The sequence below is a fragment of the Podarcis raffonei genome, chromosome 4 (assembly GCF_027172205.1).
Source record: "Podarcis raffonei isolate rPodRaf1 chromosome 4, rPodRaf1.pri, whole genome shotgun sequence".
NCBI classification, from domain to species: Eukaryota; Metazoa; Chordata; class Lepidosauria; order Squamata; family Lacertidae; genus Podarcis; species Podarcis raffonei.
Window position 1 is genome coordinate 59,431,513 of NC_070605.1, and position 25,617 is coordinate 59,457,129.

General features: G+C 40.0%; 1 protein-coding gene across 11 annotated transcripts in view; it reads left to right on the forward strand.

The window, feature by feature from the left end:
• The window catches only part of CASK (calcium/calmodulin dependent serine protein kinase), a 127,027-nt gene that overhangs the window by 66,820 nt on the left and 34,590 nt on the right, over positions 1–25,617 (forward strand). For 7 of the 11 annotated variants that reach the window (XM_053386883.1, XM_053386882.1, XM_053386886.1 and 4 more), the window contains 10 exons: positions 1,902–2,004; positions 2,625–2,800; positions 6,375–6,497; positions 7,343–7,426; positions 8,389–8,488; positions 17,006–17,023; positions 19,730–19,851; positions 21,579–21,656; positions 23,010–23,090; positions 24,514–24,702. In XM_053386883.1, the coding sequence (XP_053242858.1) occupies positions 1,902–2,004; positions 2,625–2,800; positions 6,375–6,497; positions 7,343–7,426; positions 8,389–8,488; positions 17,006–17,023; positions 19,730–19,851; positions 21,579–21,656; positions 23,010–23,090; positions 24,514–24,702 (1,074 nt within the window). The remainder of the gene's footprint in view (positions 1–1,901; positions 2,005–2,624; positions 2,801–6,374; positions 6,498–7,342; positions 7,427–8,388; positions 8,489–17,005; positions 17,024–19,729; positions 19,852–21,578; positions 21,657–23,009; positions 23,091–24,513; positions 24,703–25,617) is intronic. The other 4 variants (XM_053386884.1, XM_053386890.1, XM_053386887.1 and 1 more) reach the window with 1 other exon arrangement.

Below are 25,617 nucleotides of genomic sequence, written 5' to 3' on the forward strand. Positions count from 1 at the left end.
AACAGTAAGGAATTAGACATATTATAAGAGCTTTTCGTTTGTTTGTTTGTTTGTTTGTTTGTTTGTTTGTTTGTTTGTTTTAAAGAAGGTACAGAAGAATTCATGCAAATAGAATTTTGCAAGAGTTTTCCAGCTCAAAACAAGTGTGTTGCTTGTTTTAGTAAATTCTGTTTTTGCACCAGATAATAGGGACAGTGCCTCTTTGATATGTAATAGGAAGGAGTCCCAAAGAATAGTTGCCACCACACTAAAGGCCTGATTCCTACATTGTTTGGAACAGACCTCCTGATGAGATGGTATCTTCAAGAGGTCCCAGTAAGCAGTTGAACCAATGCCTTTTGCACTAACTGCAGGTAGCCAGAAGTGTGGTATGCAAGTTGACACAGAAATTTCTATTTTTGCTCCTAAAGTTCAGTTAAAGACTTCTCTACAAAAATAGGCAATAGGCTAATTGCCTTTTATTGTATTGAAATTTGGATTTGCTCTGGTGAACTAACAATAAATTTTCATTAGGAATAAAATCAGATAGGTTTAGGGAAATAACGCTTCTGTTGGTTGAGTGTGTTATGTTGATCACAAAAACACACAAGTCCTCCACCACAAACAAATGAAAATAAAAATCTGTGTTTTAACTTTATTCTCTTTTTTTGAGGTTCTTGGCATTAAGAAAATGTGATAAGATGTTACCTGAAATATGTTTACATGCAGCATTTCTTGTGACCAGTGTGCCCCTACATTGCATAAATGTGCTGTCCCATTTGTCATCTAAACCTATTTTTATAAATGCACCATACCATCAGTGTAGGGAAACCTAACAAAGTAACCAATCCCTTGTTGTGAACGGTCGTATTTATGCCAATAATGAAGTAGCCGGATACCTCTGGAAAACATAGGTTAGGCTGACGATTTACACAGAATCTTCCTTATCCTCCTGTACATATTCTTCATTGGTTGAGCTTGTGCTACGCAGAAAACTAAACCAGATTAGTGGAAGAATAATCTGGTTAAATTGAATAACAAACTCAGTGAAACTCTTGTGAGGGATTAGAACAGGAGTGGGAAACCTTTTTGACTCAAGGGGCCAGATCGTTATCATTCCTTGGCCCCATAGGCCATCTTTAACAGGTGGGCAAGAAACCACCTGATACTAGACAGTTGATGGGTGGGTTGTCAAAGTTCCTTGTGCAACATGTCCCAAGCACTCAGCAACCACCTGGTTGTCAGGCACTTGCAAACCGCAGCATGATGGGATTTGCCAGCAAAGTGACAAGCTGCTATATACAAAGACCAGCTTTGCAATTGAGTTCCCTACAGGGAATTCAGTCAGGCAGCCAATCCAGTAGGATTGAACTTACTGCCCATCAGCTAACTTCAGCCCTGCTTTCTACAGGGATAGGCTGCAGGATTGAGTTCGCCAGAGGGTGCTCAGTTGTGTAGCCAATTCAATGTATGTCTCCCTACCCTAAACATGACATCACATATGCCATCAGAAGGAGGCTTGCCATCCCTGGATTGAACTCTAACAGGTTTTGGGTGCTTCTCTCCTTGGTGGTAGAACAGAAATTTACAAGAATAACAAAATTACTTTCTCAACAAATTCCCGCTTTCAGCTGTCCCGATATCGCGTGCCAAAACCATGGTTCTATTCAGCTGATGCATCCATTAATGTCAACTGACATTCTTTCTAGCCTTAATACCATTACCAAATGTGTGTTGTATTTTTGTGAATACCTAAAGCCTAGCTAACTCTGTTGAAGTCCTACACCAAGAATACTTTGCCATTTATATGGTGCTTGTGATTGTTGTAAAGACATAAGCCTATTTTCTGTTGTCATAATGTTTTGTTTATACAAAAATTTGTGTTTTTAAATTAAATATCAGAGGGGTTTTTGTCATTTCAGCCGCACTGTGTGCTACTTGCCTCAAAGGAAAATTCGGCACCTGTGAAACTTGGTGGTTTTGGTGTTGCTATTCAATTAGGGGAATCGGGACTTGTTGCTGGAGGTAAGAAATGCAAGTGTTTCAAAAGAGGTGCCATGGAGCTCAAAATGGCTAATTAACATTTCAGGCACGAACTACCTAAAAACACTTTCACTTCTCTTGGTTGTATGGGAGGGAGGGGTTTTTATGACAGTCAAAATGAAAGAGGATTCATGGTGAGAATGTTCCCTTCCTGAGAATTTTTTATTATTATTATCACCTTCCCACCTCCCCCAATGTCTTTTGACTGTCTTAACACCTTTTAAATAAACAATCCTTGAGCTACTTATTAGCCTTGCCATGAATCATGTATAATTGGGGGTGGGGGAGAGAAAAAACCTTCTAGGCATGCGTTTGAGGCCCCTCCTTAAAAGTTGCCAGTTTGCTATTCTGTTTCAATTAAAGCCAGGACGCCTGTGTTCATGTCATGTAACATTCAGTGGAGACAAAGCAAGGAGGAGGAGAGAGAAAAGGGGTGTATTTACCAGGCCCCAGGCCACTGAGATCAGCCAAGCTTCTAGTGTCATGGGCTGTTACTGCACTGGTAGAACTGTTACAGGCCACCATGTCTTTTTCCAAGTAGAAGCTGCTCAGATCATAGCTCCATCTTCAGAAACTAAAGTCATTTTTGTATTTTCCTTCAGGACGGGTAGGAACGCCTCATTTTATGGCCCCAGAAGTAGTAAAAAGAGAGCCATATGGAAAGCCTGTAGATGTGTGGGGATGTGGAGTGATCCTTTTTATTCTGCTCAGTGGTTGTTTGCCTTTTTATGGAACAAAGGAAAGATTATTTGAAGGCATTATCAAAGGAAAATACAAGGTACGTTATAGTAATTGCTTTTCTCAAGGAAAAGGAAGTCTGCAGTTTTGTAAAATGTATTTTGATGCATTAAAATATCATAAAAAGCCTGGAGTTTGTCCACATAAGAATGAATCAGATCAGCAGTCTCCTGAACAGTTGTACTCTGAGCACTGTGGAAGTACAGAACAACTAGAGGGGCAGTGTCAGGACTGGTCGTTGTCCTCTTCAGATCACCACACAAATGCTTCTTGTTCTTTTATAAAGCTTTTTATTGCGTATTAACAAAACATTCTTATAAACGGTTCTTAAATATTATTCCTCGGGAGTCACTTCTTTCAGATACCTTCTGAGCTCTGCTTCTCCATGACCAGCCACTCTCAAAATGGTGAAGGCGCCCTTCCCTTCGCTTTCCCGCTCTTTTTTCTAACCTCCTGGCTAGAGCTGGCCTGTATCTCCCCTCCTCCCAATCTGAGCTAGAACTTAACCCTTGCCTTTCCTGGGAACAGCCGGTCCCTCCCTGTTGTTCCTCTTGCTCTCTTCTCTTCAATTCACTGCTCTCCTCCCCCCCTTGGGGAATGCTTTCTCCCTCTGGGAAACTGGAATCTTCTAACTCTAACTCTTCCCTGACATCACCCCCTCCCCTAAGCCCCCCTTCCTCCTCCTCGCTCTCCTCTGTTTCTGAAGGACCGAACCCTATGAACTCCTCTTGCTTGCCATTGTTCCTTCTTTTCATTAGCCCTCCGTTCCACGCGTAGGCTCAATTGCAGGCAAGTTCGGACCAGAGAGTCCAAGGAACTAGGTTCTGGCATTTGGGCCAATTGGTCTAAAATCTCATTATTCAGTCCTTCCCTAAAAAGGGCTGCAACTGTTGGGGAATTCAGATCCCATTTTAATTTCTGCACCAGCAAACTAAAGTTGGACCAATAAACTCCCACAGTGTCCTTTCCTTGTCTCATTCTCAAGAGCTGCCTAGCTGTGGTTGTTTCATGTGCAGGGTCTAAGAAAATCGTGTCTAGATACTGCAGAAAAATTTGTAGATTTCCTAGGGCGGCATCCCTCCTAGATATTAGGGATATAACACAGTCCTTAGCCCTCCCTTCCAAGAAATTAATCACATAAACAACCTTCTCTTGCTCAGATTGAAATTCTTTATCCTTTATCTCTATTATGTAAGAAATTTCTGTCTTGAAAGCCATGTATTCAGAGCTTTCTCCCTTGAAGCTACGCGGACGTACAGTAAATGTTTTACTCACTCTATCTCCCTGCGTCGCTTGCAGCATGGCTCTATGTTCTCCCAATGCTGCTGATAGTATGTCGACTTGACTTTTCAACTGTAAGTTCTGTTGCCATAAGTCCTGTAATGTTAGCTGGAGCGCTGGGGTTTCTCCTTGCCCAACTGGCGCCACAGCTCCCTCCATTTTGGCTTCTTCTTTCCTTATAGTGAAGAGGCGCAGAGCAGAAGGTATTCTGTCAGGCCTGGTCGTTGTCCTCTTCAGATCACCACACAAATGCTTCTTGTTCTTTTATAAAACTTTTTATTGCGTATTACCAAAACATTCTTATAAACGGTTCTTAAATATTATTCCTCGGAGTCACTTCTTTCAGATACCTTCTGAGCTCTGCTTCTCCATGACCAGCCACTCTCAAAATGGTGAAGGCGCCCTTCCCTTCGCTTTCCCGCTCTTTTTTCTAACCTCCTGGCTAGAGCTGGCTTGTATCTCCCCTCCTCCGAATCTGAGCTAGAACTAAACCCTTGCCTTTCCTGGGAACAGCTGGTCCCTCCCTGCTGTTCCTGTTGCTCTCTTCTCTTCAATTCACTGCTCTCCTCCCCCCCTTGGGGAATGCTTTCTCCCTCTGGGAAACTGGAATCTTCTAACTCTAACTCTTCCCTGACAGGCAGCTCCCCTCTCCCAGCTCCAAGTTCAGGAAGGGGGCTGGGACTTGTCATGGGCATTCATTATGAAAGGACCTGTCACACTCATCATGGATACTTGCCACGAAAAGCACGGCAAGTGAGTTTGCAGACCCCTGACCTGTACAATCTTCATCCCTAGTCATTTGTTGTTGCATTATTTCCCCTGATTCTGCAGGTAAGCACTGAAGTCTACAATAGTGCTTCCCTGCCCATGGCACTGGAAGTGTTGTTAGCCAGGTTAATGTGCCATAATTTTTAAAGAGCTCAAATAAATCCTCTTAATATGTTCACTTTTTAAAAAGGTCATTGCAAGTATTGAGCCTTCTTACAGTACTGTACCTCCTTTCTGATTTTATTAATTAGTTTGTATTTTTGGAGTTGCAATCATATATCATTTGGTAACAATGACAACACTTTTTACATAAAGTTGGTGCCATTAAATCGCATAAATTAAAGCATATTAAAATCATTCTGTGGGTAAGCTGTCCTGTGTTTCCTTACTACTCAGTTCTTCTTTTGTAGAAAACTTGGAGGAGCTAGAAACCACATAGTTTCCAAATCACAGTGGTTTAACAATAAAGTCTAGTTTCAAGTTTACAGTTTCATTCAAAACTGACATTTGAAAACTCCTAGTACCTGTTTTCAAAGCCAAATACTAGGTTTTAGTTTATAGTTCATCAGCTGGGGAGTCTCTGTTTTTTTTAAAGAAGAGCAACAAAAACACTTTCTATAAAGTGATTCTGAACCATTTTTTAATATAATAAAAGCTGCACAAAGTTGGGTGTTTTCCATTTGTGGCTTGCTGAAATTTTCTTTACTTTGGAGAGAATTAAACCATCTTTAGTTAATTGTCCTTAGTTTGCAGTAATATTGAGTATGTATTTTATATTTCAATGGCGGTTTATGTGTACACTTCAAACATGCACACAAAGAAACCTGAACTTAGGTAACAGATTCCATTGGAAAAAAGCTGAATTATGTAATGTGTACATGTTATTTGTATTGAACACATGCGTACATACATACATACATTTATTATTATTTATTAGAAACTAGCTAAATATTGCATGCAAATATGAGTAATGAAACCCTAATTGCTCTTTTCTTTTCTGGGGGGATACTTAACCTTTTCCCTGCCCCTCACTTTTGCATACCAAATCCTGTTACTGCTGTTACTGTTTTCAGTGCATGAAGTTTCAAATACATAAAAACATACTGTTGGAGTTCATGAAGGAGAGAAAGCGACATGGGTGGGTGGGTGATTTGTTAAATATCTTATACCCTAAATCACCACCACCTGAACTGTCTTTTATTACTTTTTTTTTTAATGTCCTTGAGATAGTTTCTTTATATGCATTGTACATAGTGTTAAGTTAGGCCCTTGCTGCTGAGGTCTAAGTTCGGCTATTCAGCAATAAATAGAGAAGTATTTTGCAATTACACTATTTCAAAGTGTTCAGTATTTTTAAATACTGGAGAATTCAATTGACTTGATCTGGTAGATTACTTGGTGAACTATTTCAGTTCTTACAAAAGTAGTTGTGCAGTAATCTGCACAAATGTTTTAACTTGGATTGACATTTCCAGCTTTTTAACAATCTACAGCATGCTTCTGGAACTCTTTGTTGTAAAGACCCCTGTTATGTGCCTTAGCTTAACTTACTGTTTTTGACCTAGATGAATCCAAGGCAATGGAGCCATATCTCTGAAAGTGCCAAAGATTTGGTACGACGTATGCTTATGCTGGACCCAGCTGAAAGAATAACTGTTTACGAGGCACTCAACCATCCTTGGCTGAAGGTAAGCAGTATAAATGGTGTAAAAGAACAGCAGCTCTCCAAATCTGTCAACGTTTATAAATCTTGGTAAGACTGTTGCTAACTCGTATGAATTGATACCAAGCCCTCAGATGGCATAATAATAATATATTTAAACAAAACATTATAAAAATATTTGAGCACATTTAATATTTGAAGCTAAAAGAATAGAAAAAATTAAAATGTCAATGTTCTAAACACTGTAGAAAAACACACAAAATAAAAAGGGTTTACTCCCTGCCTAAAAACCATCAGGGATGCGACTAACCTTTTTTCATAAGGGAATCTGTGATTGTGGTCTTGCCACAGAGAAGGTTTGTCTCAAACTGTCAAAGGGCATCCAGGGATGGATTCTAAGGGGGTATTTTGTAATGTTCCAATATTTGTCAAAAATCTACAATACCATCCTTAATTATTCTCTTCTGTTTATCTGTAATTTCACATTCTTGTTCCTAACTTTATGGCAGCAACGAAGAATCATTTTATTTCAGGGGCACTTAGGGTCCTCTGAGTTGCTACTCTGAGCTTGTGTTTTTCTGTTTATGGCTCCTTGGTTTTTTGTGTGTGTGTGTTTTATCTAATGGTTATTATTAAATATTTTTCTAAATGATTATGAGCTATCTCAAGACACTTTGTGAGAGATAAATATCTTTTTTTAAAAAAGAGAGATATTCCTGAGAACTGCCCTGGCTCAGAATGAAACTTACAAACATACATTTTTCAGGGGATTTATGTTTGTTTTGAACATGTGTTTGAGTTAATAGCTTACTCTTACTAAATACAGTTCTAAATGATATTAATTCATTGTTTCCAATATTTTATTTGTAGGAACGTGATCGCTATGCATACAAGATTCACCTTCCAGAAACTGTGGAACAGCTGAGGAAATTCAATGCAAGAAGGAAGTTAAAGGTAAAGAAAACTACTTATATTAAAATATACCAAAATAACATTCAGGGTGATTGCCAATGTTAGTCATATCCATGCCAGACTTATACGTTACTCTGAATATGACTTAATTGAATATCACTCTCAGAATAGTATTCTAGTTGTTGGCCTTAATGATATTGGGGGGGGGAATGATTGTTTGGGGGGGATCTTCATGAAAAGAATGTGGATAGCCACATAATTTGAATTATTTAAATTGGAATAAAAGAATCAGCAACAATGAAATCCACATTATGTTATAGAACAGTTCCCAAGCGTCTCCTCTTCTCTTGTCTGTCTGCCCAAGTACATGCCGTATTTGCAAGCTGATGTCACTAACTTGCATTTCAGCAGAGCAAAGCAGTAATAGGCCATTTACGCAGTTTCTGGGTGGGCAGCAGTTGCAGCCTGTTGCTGCAGGCCCTCAATGCAACGGAACCTAAGGCCTCTCCATTGTGTGGCCAGCTGCTGGGGAGTATCCCCCACCAGGGATAACCCACCATCTCCTAGTTTTCGAATCAGCCAATCAGAGGACCAGAGGGCCCGGCTATATAGGCCAATTGTGCCCGAGTTCAGGACTTCAGTCAGCTGAAGAACATATTACTACTTGGAATTGTGCTACAGAGAATAAAGCTTAATGGTTACTCTGGTATTGCACAATCCTTTGTTTCAGACATAACTTCACAGAAGTAAAGAACTTTAAACCAGTTTCTGGTTCAACTGATTCATCCTAGAATGGCTATTAAAATATCCACAGAGTTCGCTCTGCAAAGGTGTGTTGAATTCATAGGTGACCATTTGAATACAGGTTACAAGCAAGCAACTATTTTTGCTAGTGCTAAGTTTAGAATCCCCTTTGGCCTTAAAATGATGGCTTTAGGATCTATAGTATTGGGGGGAACATTACTGATAGTGCACTTTGTGACTTTAGCTTTTTGTTTATTCAGGGTGCAGTACTAGCAGCAGTATCAAGCCACAAATTCAATTCTTTCTACGGTGATCCCCCTGAAGAACTGCCAGACTTCTCTGAAGACCCTACCTCCTCAGGTATTTCCATTTAAAAGAACATTACTCTAGTGACTTTCGGTCAGACGTATTCTAAATGTGGGTGGTATCCAACAGAGCACTTCTGCTAAAACCAGAATTTCTGCTTGCACAAGAGATATTTTCATTGGGTGTCAGCCCACCACATGGATGACTATCGCCACCTGGCCTTCAAAGCAGGAAATATTCAGAGTCAAGCAGGATTGGTGTAATAACATTCCCAAGGAGCTGAACTACTCAGTAGTCTACCTGCCACAGCTTAAAAAAATGCATGTTTGAAGAATGTTAGAAACAGCAGAAGAGATTCCTGCTTTGTCTTCCTTAGAGATAAACTTCAGCTCAGACTAGGAAGTAGGAACATAGAAAGCAGCCTTAGTTTATGTCAGACCATTAGGACATCTGGCTCAGTATTACCTATACTGACCAGGAATGGCTTTCCAGGGTTTCAGACAGGAATCTTTATCATGGATATTCCAGGGCAGTTGTTTTCAACCAGTGTGCCATGGCATCCTGGGGTGCCTTGAATGATGGTCAGGGGCGCCACGGGCAACACTGACCTCTGTCCTGTTCCTTCCTACCCTCCCTTCCTCTGATGCCCTCTCATGTCTCTGCCTCCCAAAGGCCTGCACAGCTCTATGTTGCAGCAGCCCTGGCTACAAGCTCCCCATGTGAATAGTGCCTCTGGTGCTGGTCAGGGGGTGCTTCCCAGGCCTGTGGGATAGTGTGAGGAGGTACCTCTCTTTGGGGCTTGGGAGGCAGCTCAGAGACCAGGGTGGCAGCTGTGGCTGCCCAGAGGACTCTCAAGGAGAGCGGAGAGAAGAGGAGACTTGAGAGAACACTCCACAAGGGAACTTGTTTGAAAAAGGGTGAGAGGCAAGGCGTGACATAACTGGGCTTCTGAGCCCCACAGGGGTGTCACAGAAAGAATGTAGTTGGTCAAGGGAGCCGTGGACCCAAAAAGGTGGAAAACCTTTGTTCCAGGGGTTAAACCTGCGGTTGGTTGTAGTATATACTCTGCCACTGAGCTATGCTTCCCAATTCATATTGGGAGCAAGAAATCTATCTTTGTCCCAAGTCCTCTAGCAAGTGCTCTGGCAGCCTATTAGTTCAGTTAACTCAAGTAAAAGTGTTTTTGATAATGTATAAAGCTCTGAACAACTTGGGATTTGGGTATCTGAGAGAATTCCTCTGTCAGCACCAACCTGTTGAGGCTTTGAGAACAGTGCCTGTGGTCCTGCTTTTTGTCCCTCATGTAAATGTTATTCACAGTGTGGGGACGTAGGATAGGGTCTTCTCAGTGCTGGCACCCCAATTATGAAACACTTTCCCCCTATTAGCACAGACAGCTACCTCCTTGATGAGCTTCTGTCACCATTTAAAACTTGCTCAGGTTTATGGTGGACACGATTATCTGTTCTCATCTATGGATCTTTACATTTTAATGCTGTCTGATTCTGTAGGTTTTATGATAATTTGATATTGTAGGATGTCTCACTGTTTTTGTTTCAGTTTTTTAAAGTTTATTGTTTATATTTTATTTTATTTTTTGTAAACCTCTTTGTGATCTTTTTCTGGATAAAAAGTGGTATGCCAGTACTTCAATTAATAAATAACGGCTTAGGTGAAAGGTAGTTTCAGTTATTTACACTGAAATTTGGAGAAGTTAAAAACAGCAAAAGTCTCTAACTTTCTTACTTCCATCATAAGGTAAAGGTAAAGGTACCCCTGCCCGTACGGGCCAGTCGTGTCCGACTCTAGGGTTGTGCGCCCATCTCACTTAAGAGGCCGGGGGCCAGCGCTGTCCGAAGACACTTCCGGATCACGTGGCCAGCGTGACAAGCTGCATCTGGCGAGCCAGCGCAGCCCACGGAAACACCGTTTACCTTCCCGCTAGTAAGCGGTCCCTATTTATCTACTTGCACCCGGGGGTGCTTTCGAACTGCTAGGTTGGCAGGCGCTGGGACCGAGCAGCAGGAGCGCACCCCGCCGCGAGGATTCGAACCGCCGACCTGACGATTGGCAAGTCCTAGGCGCTGAGGTTTTACCCACAGCGCCACCCGCGTCCCAGTTCCATCATACTTCAGTACAATTGAGGCAAATCTCTATCTTTGTCCCCAATTCCTTTGCACCTACTAGGTGACTAATAATAATAATAATAATAATAATAATAATAATTTATTATTTATACCCTGCCCACCTGGCTGGGTTTCCCCAGCCACTCTTTGGGGTGAGTAGTTGTGGCAAGGAAAAATAGGAGCCTCCTAGTAACCCAATCAGAACCAAGTAACAAAAACAATTAGGAAGAGTAAAGGAACCTTTAAGGTGATGAAAAAATAATCCTGAGATTGATGTAACAAATGCATCTCCAAATTGTTTAGAATATTCTTTCCGATTCAGTATCTTGTAAGTGGTTCCCAGTTTGTATGAATTTTCTTTTTCTCAAATAATATTTATAATATGAACATAATTAATTCAGTTAACTAATTTTACTGCATGCCATGTCTTGATAAGTTGTTCTGTTACCAAAAGAGAGCACTTACTGATTACCCACCCACAAACACTATTAATACATTGACATATTTCCCACTAGCTGTTATCTCTGATCTCTAAAATGTACTATAGTACACCGAAAGTCAGTCACAACTTTGCATAATATACATTTTCACTTCAAGCTTTTTGCATTATGCACTATATTTTTCAAGAGCCATCTATTAAAGATTCAGGAAGGCTTTCTTTCTACTGGTTCCTCAATCTTAATAGAAGCAGTAGCCCACTTGCATAACTGCCCTGTCATATTTCCTGTTCTAAAACTTGCATGGTTCCTCTTATTTTCTGTACAGCATAAGCATGATTTCTCTTCCTCATTTGAAGATATCAGCATGTATTAAAGCAAAGGTTCATAGTTAGTTTACTTTGTCTCCCCAGGCACCCTTGTGTCTTGAATATGTCAGGTGGAAGAGTTATGAAACTGGAGAAGCCTCCTTCTCACACTAGGTTGCAGGAATGTGTTGATGCTGTATAGCTCTACTAACCTATATTGCTATGTGTAGTGCCATCCTACTGTATTATTTTGTTTTTTGTTTTTCCAGAGGCAGGAAGGAGGGGCTTGAATGGTTTTTTTACACTAACTTAACTGTTCTCCGCCTGCCAACCTAGCAGTTCGAAAGCACCTTCGGGTGCAAGTAGATAAATAGGGACCGCTTACCAGCGGGAAGGTAAACGGCGTTCCGTGTGCTGCGCTGGCTCGCCAGATGCAGCTTGTCACGCTGGCCACATGACCCGGAAGTGTCTGCGGACAGCGCTGGCTCCCGGCCTATAGAGTGAGATGAGTGCACAACCCTAGAGTCTGGCAAGACTGGCCCGAACGGGCAGGGGTACCTTTACCTTAACTGTTCTCACTGGGGAATCCTTCAGAGGGATTTGTACCTTATTTCTTGAAATAAAATAATTCAACTTTTAAAAAACGAATGTGACATGAGATACAAGCTTATTAGTAAGGAACTTAAGAATCTTCAGTTAAGCTTTTATATTTAAATTTAACTGAAGTAGTGCTGTATGATTCTAAATCTGAGGGGCAAGGTGAAGAAGCATGATCTCTTGAGCTGCGAGCAATGTGCTCTAAACCCTAATTCTCAGCCTTGGTCTTTTAACATTTATTTTGGGAACATAGTCTACTTTACAAGTGTGTTGTACGGATTAGCAATGGTTTGAATACTTAAAAGCACTGTACAAATGCTGCTGGTTTCTGCAATAATATTAATTCTTCAATATCTTCAATATCATACTTATTCTTATAAAATTATGGAAATCAGCAGAAATGCAGGTTGTTTACTGGCAAAACTTTCAGAATGCAAATTTCAAATGGGATTCTTCTTTCCAAGGCAATATCAGTTGAATTTTCTGGGATGTGACAGTTCTGGTAAGGAAGAGTATAGTGTGTAGGGCAGTGCTTTTTTCTGAGGGGATGGAGGGGTACGCATACCCCTAAACATTTTGTGAATCTTTGTACATATGCCCATGTACTGTATCTATTTTTCCCAGTTTGAACTATAAAATTGTGATTTTCTTGAGTCAAAATGAGAGTACCCCTAAACATTTTTAATGGGAAAAAAAAAACTTGTGTAGGGTATAAAGCAGTCTTCCCAACTCCCAGCAGCCCTAGTCAGCATGTGTAGTGGCTCGGGATACCGGGAGCTAAAAATAAGTATTTTTAGATTTCCTGTATTTAATGCTTTGCTTGTAATAATAAGAAAAAATGTAAGAAATATTTTGTGTTTAGTGCTTGATACACTAAATTACCAAAATTATTTTAACATTCTATAATTACAATCCTGCCTAAGCACTTCAACAAAAGTTTAGTATGTCATTCTGCTTGTTGTTAGGTTAACAGAATGCCAGAGGAAAATTATATTTTGGTTTTAAAAGACGTCAGTTTGATAAGGTAGTAAGGAAGCAATACTCAAGATAAATAATGTAACAAAAAGAAAAAACAGTCACAGCAATCCTGAGGTAGGACACACTGTGAAGTAACTTTAGATTATTTATTCTGGATATTACATTTACTTACTTACTTACTTACTTACTTACTTACTTAGTATACCACCCTTTATCCGAAGATTACCAATAACCCCCCTCCCATTAACACTTCTAAAAGGCTACAGAATCTTAATCAGTTAAAGCCCTGGTTACAGAGAAACGTTTTTGCATGGCTCCTAAAAATATGTAATTAAGGCACCCAGCAAGCCTCCTTGAAGAGAACATTCCACAAACAGAAATCCACCGTATAAAAGGCCCATTCTCATGTTTCTACCCTCCAGATCTCTGGTGGAGGAGGCAAACAAAAAAAAAGCCTCAGATGATGATTGCAGGGTCTGGGTTGGTTCATATGGGGAGAGGCGGTCCTTGAGGTATTGCGGTCCTGAACCTTTTAAGAGTTTATAGATCCAAACCAGCACTTTGCTTACAGATAGCCAGAGTCCAGTTCTACGATGTATCCCCCGCTCCCCGATAATTATAGACCACCCTTCTTCAAATTATCCCAGGGCAGGTTACAAAAATATAACAAACACATTACAATGAACAATTAAAATAAAAAAAATCAGAAAACAACTAAATACCCTTTCCTTTACAAAAGTACATCTCCCTTAAAGCCCATAGTGTGAGCAAACTGGCTAGACAATTCAAGTAAACCAGATCCCATAACCTAACCAACATCTGAGCTTGAACAAAAAAAGAACAGAGTTATTTAAACCAGTATGAGAAAAATAAAACTGTCTTGAAAGGAAAATGGGGGGGGGGGTTGGTTACAGAAAGAAATGGTCTAGGCAATCTCACTATTCTTTTCCAAAAAAAAAAACCATATGATTGTCTTAACACAACTCTCATCACTCAGGAGTTTGAGTTTTATTTTTGGATATGACAAATTGAGTTTGTCACTGAAGGTTTAAGTGCTTTGATTTGCCACTAGATGGCAGAGAGAATGAACTTTCTGGGACCATTTCCTTAACAGGCAAATGTTAATGTTTACTTGCATACTTTACCGCATAAAATGATGCAGTATGCAATCTTTGAAGCAGCAAAGGGGAGCCCCAAGTCCACAGGTCTAATTAGGTCTACCAGGCTTCAGTCAGACCCTCTGACTGGATCCAGTTTCCCACTCCTGCTTTAAAGCACAATACTTTCTTAATGAGCTAAAATATGTATGTGCATATATGTAACATTCTTCAGTAGTGTTGTAGCCTAAATGAAAAGAAGCAGATGAATGAAACTGTGGCATTGTGGTTGACATTATTACAACAAATCTAGATGCCAATTTTGACCTTGTATCTACAGGATCTAATAATGTCAGCCAAAACATTGCAGAGTCATCTGCCACCAATGTCTTTCTGTATTCTATGCAGGATGAACAGGTCAAACACAAAAAGTGGACACAAATTTGACATCAGAACTTGTAATACTAGAGAATATTTTGACATACCAAGACACTTAAGACAGTCATCCTCAAACAAAGGAACTTTGGTGTTAGACTCCATCTTGAAACTGCTGGACTGCATGTTGTCAGGAAATTCAATTTGATCAGCTGTGATTGTCACTGTAACATTAATTTTCATGTTATTATTACTGCTCTTTGTGTGATTTGGTTCCCTGTGACTTCACTCCTCTCCATCCATGCTACCCCAAAAAGTGTCTCCCAACTTGGAATTAGACTATACATCTTTTTAAGTGGAGTCAGTTTCACAAAATGTTATGCCAGCATTTTTCAATCTGTGGCCCAGGGCTCCCTGGTGAGCCTCAGCCCTGAAGCCCAGGTGCAGTATAAATTTTTGACTAGGCTGATGCCAGCAGCAGTTCCCTGCATGCACAGTATGTTGACATGTGTTTCAGCAGGAGTTTGTTAGACAGCAAGGCTGGAGCAAGGCTGTAGTATGCAAAATTTGAGAGAATGGAGGGAAAGGAAAGAATGAGAAAGAAAGAGAAGTCGTGGGTGAGTGTGGCAGGTAGACAGTGTGCCATGTGAATGTGAGGGAAGGAAAAGGAGTAGGATGTACTGATGGAGAGGATAAGTGTCTGGGTCTGCTGCTGTGTGTTCTGGCATCTTCTGCCTCTGTAAAGAGTTATCAACACCCCTCCACAAGGAAGAAGGAGCTGGTTCTCATGGGGACCTATGTACTGTTACTACTACTTCACAGACACTGAGAGGAAATATGAGTGCCCTGAAACAGTAAGTAGTGCTCTGATCTGCTATGAAGTTTCCCAAGTGCTGGGCATAGCCCAACATGCAGGAAAATGGGTGCACACCTTCCTGTTCCCAGAGTGACCAGCTCTCAGTAGTAGTGGCTAGAAAAGTGTTTCTCAAACTTGGGTCCCCAGCTGTTGTTGGACTACAGCTCTCATCATCCCTGACCACTGGTCTGGCTAGCTAGGGATGATGGGAATTGTAGTCCAACAGTAAATGGGGACCCAAGTTTGAGAAACACTTAACAGCTACCTCAACACAATAGCGGAGCTTCACAGTGGTGCTTGTGTAGCTCATGCAGTTGCTGTTTGAACCTATCACTTCAAAGGTGGTATTCTTAGTAGGATTCATCCTGACCAAGAGATGTGGGCCTTTCTTTGAGACTTCTTGTGCCATATTTGGCTCTGCACAGAGACGGAGTCATACTGAAATCTGACATCTCAGGTTTACCCAAAGTCCATTCCATCTTAATGAGCCCATAGTTCTTCTAGAATTTTTCCCAAACCTGGGATTAGAATAGGACAAAGCAGTGCTTGGCTTAGATGTTTGCTAGGCTTTGTCCATTTAGTTGTCCAGGACCAGATCATCGGGAGAATCTGCCACCGTCAATTTGCTGTGGGTATGCAAAACTGAGTGAACTAGTCTCAGTTCAACATTTCATTCACTGAGTGTCCATCTTCACCTGTATGGACTGGCAAAGCTTACTGAAACAGGTCCAGCTTTATTCCCATGGGCTATTGTAGCTTCCACTGGGTTCTTTCAGGGAGTTGCACTACTAAATATTTGGCCCCCTGCAACATTGCAGCCCTTGTTCATCACTTCTAGCTGGATGTGAGATCCCGGATGGATGCCTTCTTTGTCTGTACTTAGCTTTTTGCTTTCTTAGCCCTTGTCCCACCTCCAGTAAGCTTGCTACTCTACCAATATGTGTGACTGCATAGAGACTTGTACCTGTTGTTGTTTGAGTGGTCATCTGTGCAGCCACGCAGCCTGTCCCCTGCTGCAGGCATTACTATTTTTCTACATGGCTCATTTATATATGTGTTGTTACCACTGAAAATTTGAACTGAGTGGGAAGGTGGGTGCATTGAGGATGGAGTGCCTGCCAAATTCTAGCTTAGGTTGAGAAGTTCCCAAATGAGACTGTGTATCTGCACAGATGACTACTCAGAGAACTGGCATTATAGGTAAACAGCCTGTTCTTTGCATCACACTTGTTTTGTTGAATACATCTACTCACCATAATGTTTACATATATGTATTTGTTTTCCTGTCTGAGCAGTTTTAAGATCATTTTTACAATAATTTTCCTAGCTACTCCAGCTACAAAAAAGTTTTCTCACAATTGAATCACAGGTTAATGTTTTGAAATTATGATCAAACTGCCTGGTAGATTAAATTTACTAAAGATGTGAAAAGCTATGATGCTATATAATTATGCACACAGATTTTGCATATATATCATGTACACTTGTACTTCCTTACTCCTGTATGCGATAACTGATAGCAAAAATATTGTACTTGTTTTAATTTCAAAAATTATACAACTGCCAGAAAGTCAGGTGTTTAGCATAGGGAAAATGTATGACAGGGTCTGCTTCCCCACTTTGTATTGCTTATTTTAACCAACATATTAAAATATAACCTATAATAAATAAAAAGTGTTTGTGTGTTCATCTTTTTTGTGTGACTAAGCTAGTGTGCCAGGTTGCAGCTTTTATAATTGCTTATTTTGAAATCTTCATGCTATTTGTTGTTTGTCCAAATGCTGCCTTTCCTGCTAGGACTTCTAGCTGCAGAAAGTAGGTATCCCTTTGTTTTCCTCTAAAGCTTTGCATTCTGCTTCTGTGTTTGGCTTGCATGTTTAAATCTGCTATTTTCTCCTTTATCCCAGTTTTATATTGCCTGTGCTTAAAAGAAACATAAAAGCATGCTGTAATTGTATACACTATTTGGTAGTTAAGTATAATAAAAAATGTTTCCTCTGGATTTTTTTTTGGAAAGCTGTTCTTGATATAGTATTAAGAGTAAGAACACAATTCTTCTCCAAGCAAGGGTGCAAAACCTGCATATGGCAGGTTTCCTCAACTAATCAATGCAGCCCTGTTTCTCTTCCTCAGTTCAAAGCACAAAGAAGCACACGAAGGCCTTAAGGTAGGCATAGGCAAATTCAGTCCTCCAGATGTTTTGAGACTACAACTCCCATCATCCCTGACCACTGGTCCTGTTAGCTAAGGATGATGGGAGTTGTAGTTCCAAAACATCTGGAGGGCCAAATTTGCCTGTGCCTGCCTTAAGGGAAATGGGAGGTCTGTGTGTCCCACCCTCTCTCTTCCTGTAATTTTAAGTTACTGAATATCAACATATTGAGTAACTTATAATACACATGTTCTCTCTTCTCCACTCTTGCATTCAATCCCCCCCTTTTTTCATTTTTTGCAATAATTGTAGTTTTCCAAAAGTGTGCAAACTATGTGTAGCATCAACTAGTGTTGCTTCCAAATTATGGCCTCAAATCATAGTTTGGAGACAGTTCCTGGTTAGTGCTAACCATAGTTTTGCCTGATTCAGATGCCTCACCAATTGCTGGTTATCACAGCCCATGGAGCAGAATGGAGAAGCTGCATGCAAAGCTGGAGTTGGGAGAACATGAACCCACCACACAGCCTGATCTTCAAACTGTGGTTAGAATAGGTAAACATATTGAAGCTGCCTTATGGTGAGTCAGACTATAACTCTGTATATTGTCTGTTCAGACCGGCAGCAGCTAGAGATGGACAGGTTTCCCCTCATTTGCTTTTGATTGACTTGTGAATGAACATGCCTTTCCTTTCTGTGTAGAATCCTCTTTATTTTAAATATTAGTACAAGTTTCACGACACTTAAGAAGATAATATCCTGTTCTAAATCTCAGGATCTCCTCTAAGTGAAGTGCCCTGAAGAGTCAGATCTGTATAGGCAATACGATTACCACAATGGGAATTTTTTTTGTGTCACCAGCTGTATGCATTCTGCACGTCTGCAGGTTTGCCATGCAACAATGGAATCTGATATCTGCTGCAGAATTTGGTATCCTGGGTATCACAGTTTCTAACTCAGGGTCCTAGAATGGGATGTCAGAATTAAAATTGCTACTTTTCTGGAAAGTTCTATTTGGTTGCTCTAATATGAACACACGTATGCATTTCACTGTTCAAGTATATGGCACTGACAACTGTGATCTAGTATCTGACTAAAAAAAGTAGGTCAGGTATTAAAAAGGGGTAATTAACTATAAAATGTATATCAGTTTCCTTTAAATTTTGTTCATTTTTAAGAAGTGACATTTCCTTACCATTATTAAAGATTGCACAAAATCAGTAAGCTAGGGATATGAGGTGTATATATTTCCATGTTTATGCATATGGAAATACATTGACTTTCCCCAACCACATCAAATATTTACTAAAGACAAATCATTGTAGCATGTTGGAGTACTTATGGTATGATACTTTTGAATGAAATGGTGTTTGATAAACACAGTATTTCATGTAATGTGGAAACAAGACAGCTTCGGTCAGCAAAAGGTAGTAGCTAGGATTTAAAGACCTGCTTTAGGTCTTGAGCACCATACCTCAGTTTCTGCTCTGCAAAATTGACCTTTTTCCTCTTATGTGCTTGTCCACCATTCGTTTCACAAACTGCTTTTCACAAACCATTTGGTGATGGTGGGATTTAACATTTTAGATTTGGGGATGGGGGTGGGTTGCTGCTCCAGAAGGGCCAATGATTACTTTAATTTTTGCCTTTGCTCACCTAGTTAGTACATTCCAGACATGTGGGGCTACAGCTAGCATCAGCCCAGCTAGCACTGCACTTATCTTTGCATCTTAACCAAAGTTCATAATCTATAACAAATTCTGTTCAGTTTCAGAACAAGCCAATTTCAAACTGTGCTTTCTGAAGCTGATTGTTAAACTGCCCATAGACTGTTACAAACCACAGTCACAGACAATGGCAAGATGAGATTAGGGGAAACCGAAACACAACACTGCCCAAGTCGTCCTTCTGGCCTCAAGGGAAGAGGGGGAGGGGAGCTTGGATGCCTTCCAACTCGGACATACCATGCTACACCGTGGATTACACATGATGTATGAACTCAACCAGTGAAAAATGTTGGCTGCTCTTGCATTTCTGATTTAAAACCAATACACTCTTGTCAGATCATGTTACAGACTTAAGCATAATTGGATTGAGGTGGAACCAACTTTAGATGTTTTGTGCTGACAAACTCATGGTTGGATTGGGGAAGCCATTTTTATATGCTATATGAAAATTGTTTTGTGTTAATGTACTTTTAATTTATAGAATATAAATACATGGAAAATATGTTCATTATGTTCAAATAACAGTTCCTCAGCAAAAGTTACAGCTTCCTGTCTTGTTTCATTCATAGTGAAATATTCTTGTTCCACTTGAGCCCTCAGTCTTTTCTCTAAGTAGTTTCTTCTCTGTGTCCTTGGCTATAGGAGCAGTCTCACAAGTGCTGGACAGCCTTGAGGAAATCCATGCGCTTACAGATTGCAGTGAAAAAGATTTAGATTTTCTACATAGTGTTTTCCAGGATCAGCATCTTCATACGTTACTAGATGTAAGTATTTTCCTAGGCAGACATATTTGGTTATTGAAATATTTTGAGCAAATCAATGTTTCTTGGTTGTGGAGAATATTAAAATTGCTATAGATCTTGAAACAGCTTGGAGGAGGAAGTGCCTAAGGTACCCTAGCCTCAAATTGCCTTAAAACATTTCATGTCAAAATCGTGACCAGTGCCTGGTATATTTTAGCTGGTTCTATAAATGGTCATAACAGCCAGCACTTTGAATTGTGCATACACCTTAATTGGAGGCCAGTATCACTCCTTGAAAGCTGGTTTCTTTCCTACTTGCTTCCATCCAGTGTCTCAGACGCCGAGGATTCCCTTCTCTGTCCAGGAAGTAGGCCCTTCCAGAGAGAAAGGCTTTACCATTGATTGGGCTCAGTGGCACCTGTCACTGAATGCAGCTAAAAACATGGCCACTGGATTCATGATCAATTATAGTTTTCAAATACATTTCATAGAAAACTCCATAAAATGTCTATAACAATAATCCAGTCTGGAAGTTGTCAAATGATGAATCACAATTATGGTTCCTGTTTTAGAATTACTGCCATGTAAATCTGTACAACACTGTTCCTTCTGAAAAGCAAACTGTGAAAATTGCATTGCCTTCAGTAGGACTTTCATGCAAGTACTCTGTGGAGCACCAGTGCTGTTATCTTCTTAATTTATATACGTACCTTACAGGTGGCCATGAAAATATAGCACAAATTGATTAGTTTTGATTCATGAAACTTGTAACCCCCACATAAGGAATTTCCATTTTACTTTTCTTATGAAAGTGATATTCTGCCCAATTTCCCACAGCACAACTGCTGCTGGGGGGCGGGGATGACAGCAACAAAATTCTCAATTCACTAATAGTTCACTGCTGCCTACCTTGGTGGGCACAAATTAAATTTATCTTATGGAATCAAGCAGTTTAGTCATCTACCGGGGATAACTTACATGGATGATTCTGAATAGAGATGACATTCGAATTACAAGTTAAATTTCTGCTTAGTGATAGAACAGTATCGGTTTTTGTATATCCGAGGCTAGTTTGTGCTGCCACCTTTGTCTGTCCTGAGCTCTATAGCTAAAGTTGGAAATATATGAATAATCAATTTATGAAGTTAGTGTTACTTTTTATTTCATACACGGTTTTTAAGGTAAGGGATATTTGTACAACGGTTTCTGTGCTTGTAAAAAATAAATCTTGAGTTTTATAATTTATTTGGAAACAAATCTCACAGAGTTCAGTGCAATGTAACTGTTTCATAAGTGTATGTTGGCTTGCAGTCTAGCTAGCAGGACCAGTGGTCAGGAGTGATGGGAGACAGCTCTAGCCACTACCATTGAGAGCAGGTCAGAGCACTCTGGAAACAGGGAGGTGTGAACCTGTGTTTTCTGCATGTTGGATTATCCCCAGCACTTGGGAAACTTCATAGCAGATGAGAGCACCACTTACTGTTTCAGGCCGTTCATATCTGCTCTCAGTGGCAGCCAGCAGAGGAAAGGCACTTTATGCAGCACTATTGTGTCCAGTAAATTGTGTTGGGGAATGTTGGCCATCAAAAAAGTTTTGTGGTTATTCCTCTTCTTTAGCATAGCCATAAGATATAACCATTTTTGTATGTTGTGTGGTTAGAAACAATTGTGTGGTTGGAAAAAAAAAGTTGACATGTTTTAGCAAAAGGTAGACTATGTAGTTAAGATGTTTGTGTTTTTCCTTTTAGCTTTATGACAAAATTAACACAAAATCTTCACCGCAAATCAGGAATCCGCCAAGTGATGCTGTACAGAGAGCCAAAGAGGTAAGCATTTTAAATGTGTTTGAACTGGTTGAATACAGACTTCTATGTCCTAAATCCAAATGAAATAACTGTCAAAATGTTACCCATGGTGCTGTGTTCAGCTTGCCTGAGTAACTACAGTGGTATTAGAGTCTTCAAAGATACCTAATATGATTATCCTAATGGAACTTGAAGAAGTCAGTGATATCCTGCTGATCCCAACTGTGGCAATAACACAATTGGTTTTCCCCCTACAGAATGATGTTGCTATCTAGTAACAACAAGGAGCACATACCTGTGTACCTCTCCTCCTCTTCCTTTATTTTCTCTTCTCTCACACACACACATTCACACACCCCACACAAACTAACCAACCAACATACCTCTCCCTCTTTCTTTTACTCTCATAAAGACATAGACCATACAGATCTACCTACTCCAATTTTTCCTCTTTCTCACACCAATCTATCTAGCTCTCCCCTTTTTCACACATACGCCTAGACTGCACTGATCTCCCTGACCCCATTTTCTCTCACTCTTACAGACACAATGCACAACTATCTAAATACTTTCCCTCTCCTTCCTTCCTTCCTTCCTTCCTTTCTTTCTTTCTTTCTTTCTTTCTTTCTCTCACTCACATACCCCCACCTCTTCCACCAACCTATCTACCTACTCCCCTTTTCTATCTCTCTCACACACCTGCTCCCACTTTTCTATTGTTCTCTCTTCCTCTCTCTCTCTCTCTCTCTCTCTCTCTCACACACACACACACACCAATGATGGATACACCATGCTGAGTGATACATCCACACTCAACAATCATCAAAATCCACTTACAGAGTGAAGCCCTCTCCCAATTAGGAAAGTCCTTTAATGGGTAAAGCAAACACGTTGCTCTTCCTACCACTACTGCACAAATCTGTGTGTCCTGACACTGGCATATTAGCGTCTGTCCCAGGACACTGTGGGCCTTCTTAAGGAGCTTTTTCTGCTAAAGTGTGGGGTACACATGGCTAGTAAGTTATGCAGATCTGAGACTATTTATGAATCTCTTGTAGACTCATCCAGGTTCCTTGGAGGGAATGAGTGGGAGATAAATGTAACAAATAAATACAAAGCTATTCATAATTAGCATTTTGCTTTGGAATTAAATAATTTAAATTTGTTTAATTTTAATTGAAAGGTTTCATTTAACACTCATTATTTCATCTGTCAAAAGAAAAGTAAGATATTTTAAGTAAGTAATTCACTTCTTTTAGACTTTCTATAGACTTAACATTCATATGATGGGGTTATGGCTGATCAGGGGACGGAAATTAATTTGTTTAAAAGTTCATTTCATTTAATTAGCATGTCTGCTGATTTGGTTCCCAGGTATTGGAAGAAATTTCATGTTACCCTGAAAACAGTGATGCAAAAGAACTGAAACGTATTTTAACACAACCTCATTTCATGGTAAGGAAATGTTTGTTTGTTTTAAAAATGTAAAACAATTTTATATTGTTTTATAACAGTAAAATGTTGCAGTGGCCATTCTTAACATTTGTTGTTGAAACCTCTGCATGGGGGGGGGGGAGAATTCCATCTGAAGCCTGTGAGCATTAAAACAAAAATCTAGCTAAGCACACAGAAGTATGCTCAATCAACCATTTGGATTAACTCTCCTAACATTTTAGTTGACAGTGATCATGCTTGCCTATGGCGTTTGTCATCTTCTAGTCATAGTGACAACAGAAAAGTCCAGAAACAATTATTTAATCTAAGGCTGAAATTCTGCATTGGGAATACCACTGAATTCAGTGTTCCTTATGAGCAGAAACATGTATAGGATTGAGATGTTAGTTAACTAAGGTAAAATAATTTTAAAAGCAAATCTGTTGAGAGGAATCAACTATCATAGTATAAAATTTGTGATAACTAATCAGCAACATATTATTATTTAAATGTATTTATTTAATTTATTTCTGTCGTGCCTTTCTGCTATCTAACTTAGCCATCTATAGGCTAAGAGGTACCCTGTAACTCAAACACTGTGATCAGCCATAGCTGGACTGTGGCATGGCCAAGTCAAGACAGGAAATGTGGAGCTAATTTATTATGTTCTGGAATAAGCCAGCTAGGTCTGCAGTGGGCAATGTGACAAAATCTACCCACTCCACCAAAAAAAAAAAAAAAGACCTGGGAAAGGAGGCCATCAGCCATACTTTCTTCACGTGGATGAGTATTGCTGCTATCACTTGGAACTCCTCTTTTAATTAAAGTAATTGCAGTCCCCTCAAAAGCATCAATCAATCAATCAATCAGTCAGTCTACCCACTCTTTAGTTTTTGTTTTCACTGAATTAAGGGTGCTATTAGGAGCAAACATTATCTCACCATTTCCGTAGTGTACAATACTCTTGTTTCCAATAAACCACAAAAAATTTTTTAAAGGGAAGTTAAGAGGTGTGCATGTGTGTCAGTGAAGTACGCACACATCACACAATAATGTAAATACAGTGGTACCTTGGTTTAAGAACAGCTTAGTTTATGAGCAACTTGGATTAAGAACACTGCAAACCCGGAGTAGGTGTCTTGGTTTGTGAACTTTGCCTTGGAAGCAGAACATGTTCAGCTTCTTGTTGAGTGTAAATTGAGTCCTCCACTGCTATGGGAAAGCGCGGCTTGGTTTAAAAACGCTTTGGTTTAAGAACGGACTTCTGGAACGGATTAGGTTCATAAACCAAGGTACCACTGTAGCTTGGGTTTTGAAATCTGACAAAAAAGATACAGTATGATTCTGAGACACCATCATTATGTATGTAGAATATGTTCAATCCTCATACATGTAGAGTAAGCACAAGAAATTGTGAAACATCCTAACTGTTATTTTCTTACAGGCCTTGCTTCAAACTCATGATGTTGTGGCACATGAAGTTTACAGTGATGAAGCATTACGAGTTACACCACCTCCCACCTCTCCATATTTAAATGGAGATTCTCCAGAGAGCGCCAATGGAGACATGGACATGGAGAATGTAACAAGAGTGCGATTGGTTCAGTTCCAGAAAAACACAGATGAACCAATGGTAAATAGACAGCTGCTCCCATATAAAGATATCTGATTTGCATCCATTCATTACCAGATGGTAGATTGTGACTAATGAATGGATCATATAAAACTTAGTTATAACCATTTTTAATTTCTATCTTTAGAATGGCATTTGAGAGCTAATCATTAAAAATGTTTTATTGGGGATTCTTAATAAGTTGTAGCATTACATATTGCATTGTCCTAACTTTAGAAACAGACTTCAATTTGTGGTTAACTGTGTTGCTGCTGCAGCTGCTTAGCCCAACTATAGCATACTGTATTCTCATTCCAATTCAGTTTTTCAAGTGTTGTTGCTTATGTAGCCAAAATGGCAACAGCCATACAAAAGAGTTTCATGGGAAGAATCCCCAAAAGTAGACCAGTGAGGACCCACTGCCCATGGAATGCTAGCTCTTTGTGGGGGACAGGACTGAAAACTGGATGGGAGTGGGGATTGGATGGAATGGCTGGAAAATAAGGCAGAAACACATAGATGTAAAGGTACTTGACCATTCACGCTCTTGCTAGCTGAAGCCTGCTTGTTCACTGCCTAAAAAGGGGGAATTTTGAAGGTTCCCTCAAAACAGACACACACCATTCTGTTGTGAGGACCCACCTGCGCATCTTAATATCTAATGCAGATGGCTGAGCACCAGTCCATGTATCACTGAAACAATATCCACACGCAAGAGGAAGAATCCAAGTTGGTAGAACTCTTAAGAACTTCTGCAGAAATACAAAAAAAGAAAAACTAGGTGGGGAAGCCCATGTGGGCAGGAATAACCGCAGAAGGAACCGATGAACACTGAGCATACTCATCTATCATGGAATTCTGGCTAATATAGGCGAGGGGAAATGGAACTGAATTGCTGGCAACCTAAGCAACATTGTTATGCTGAAAAGAAAGTAA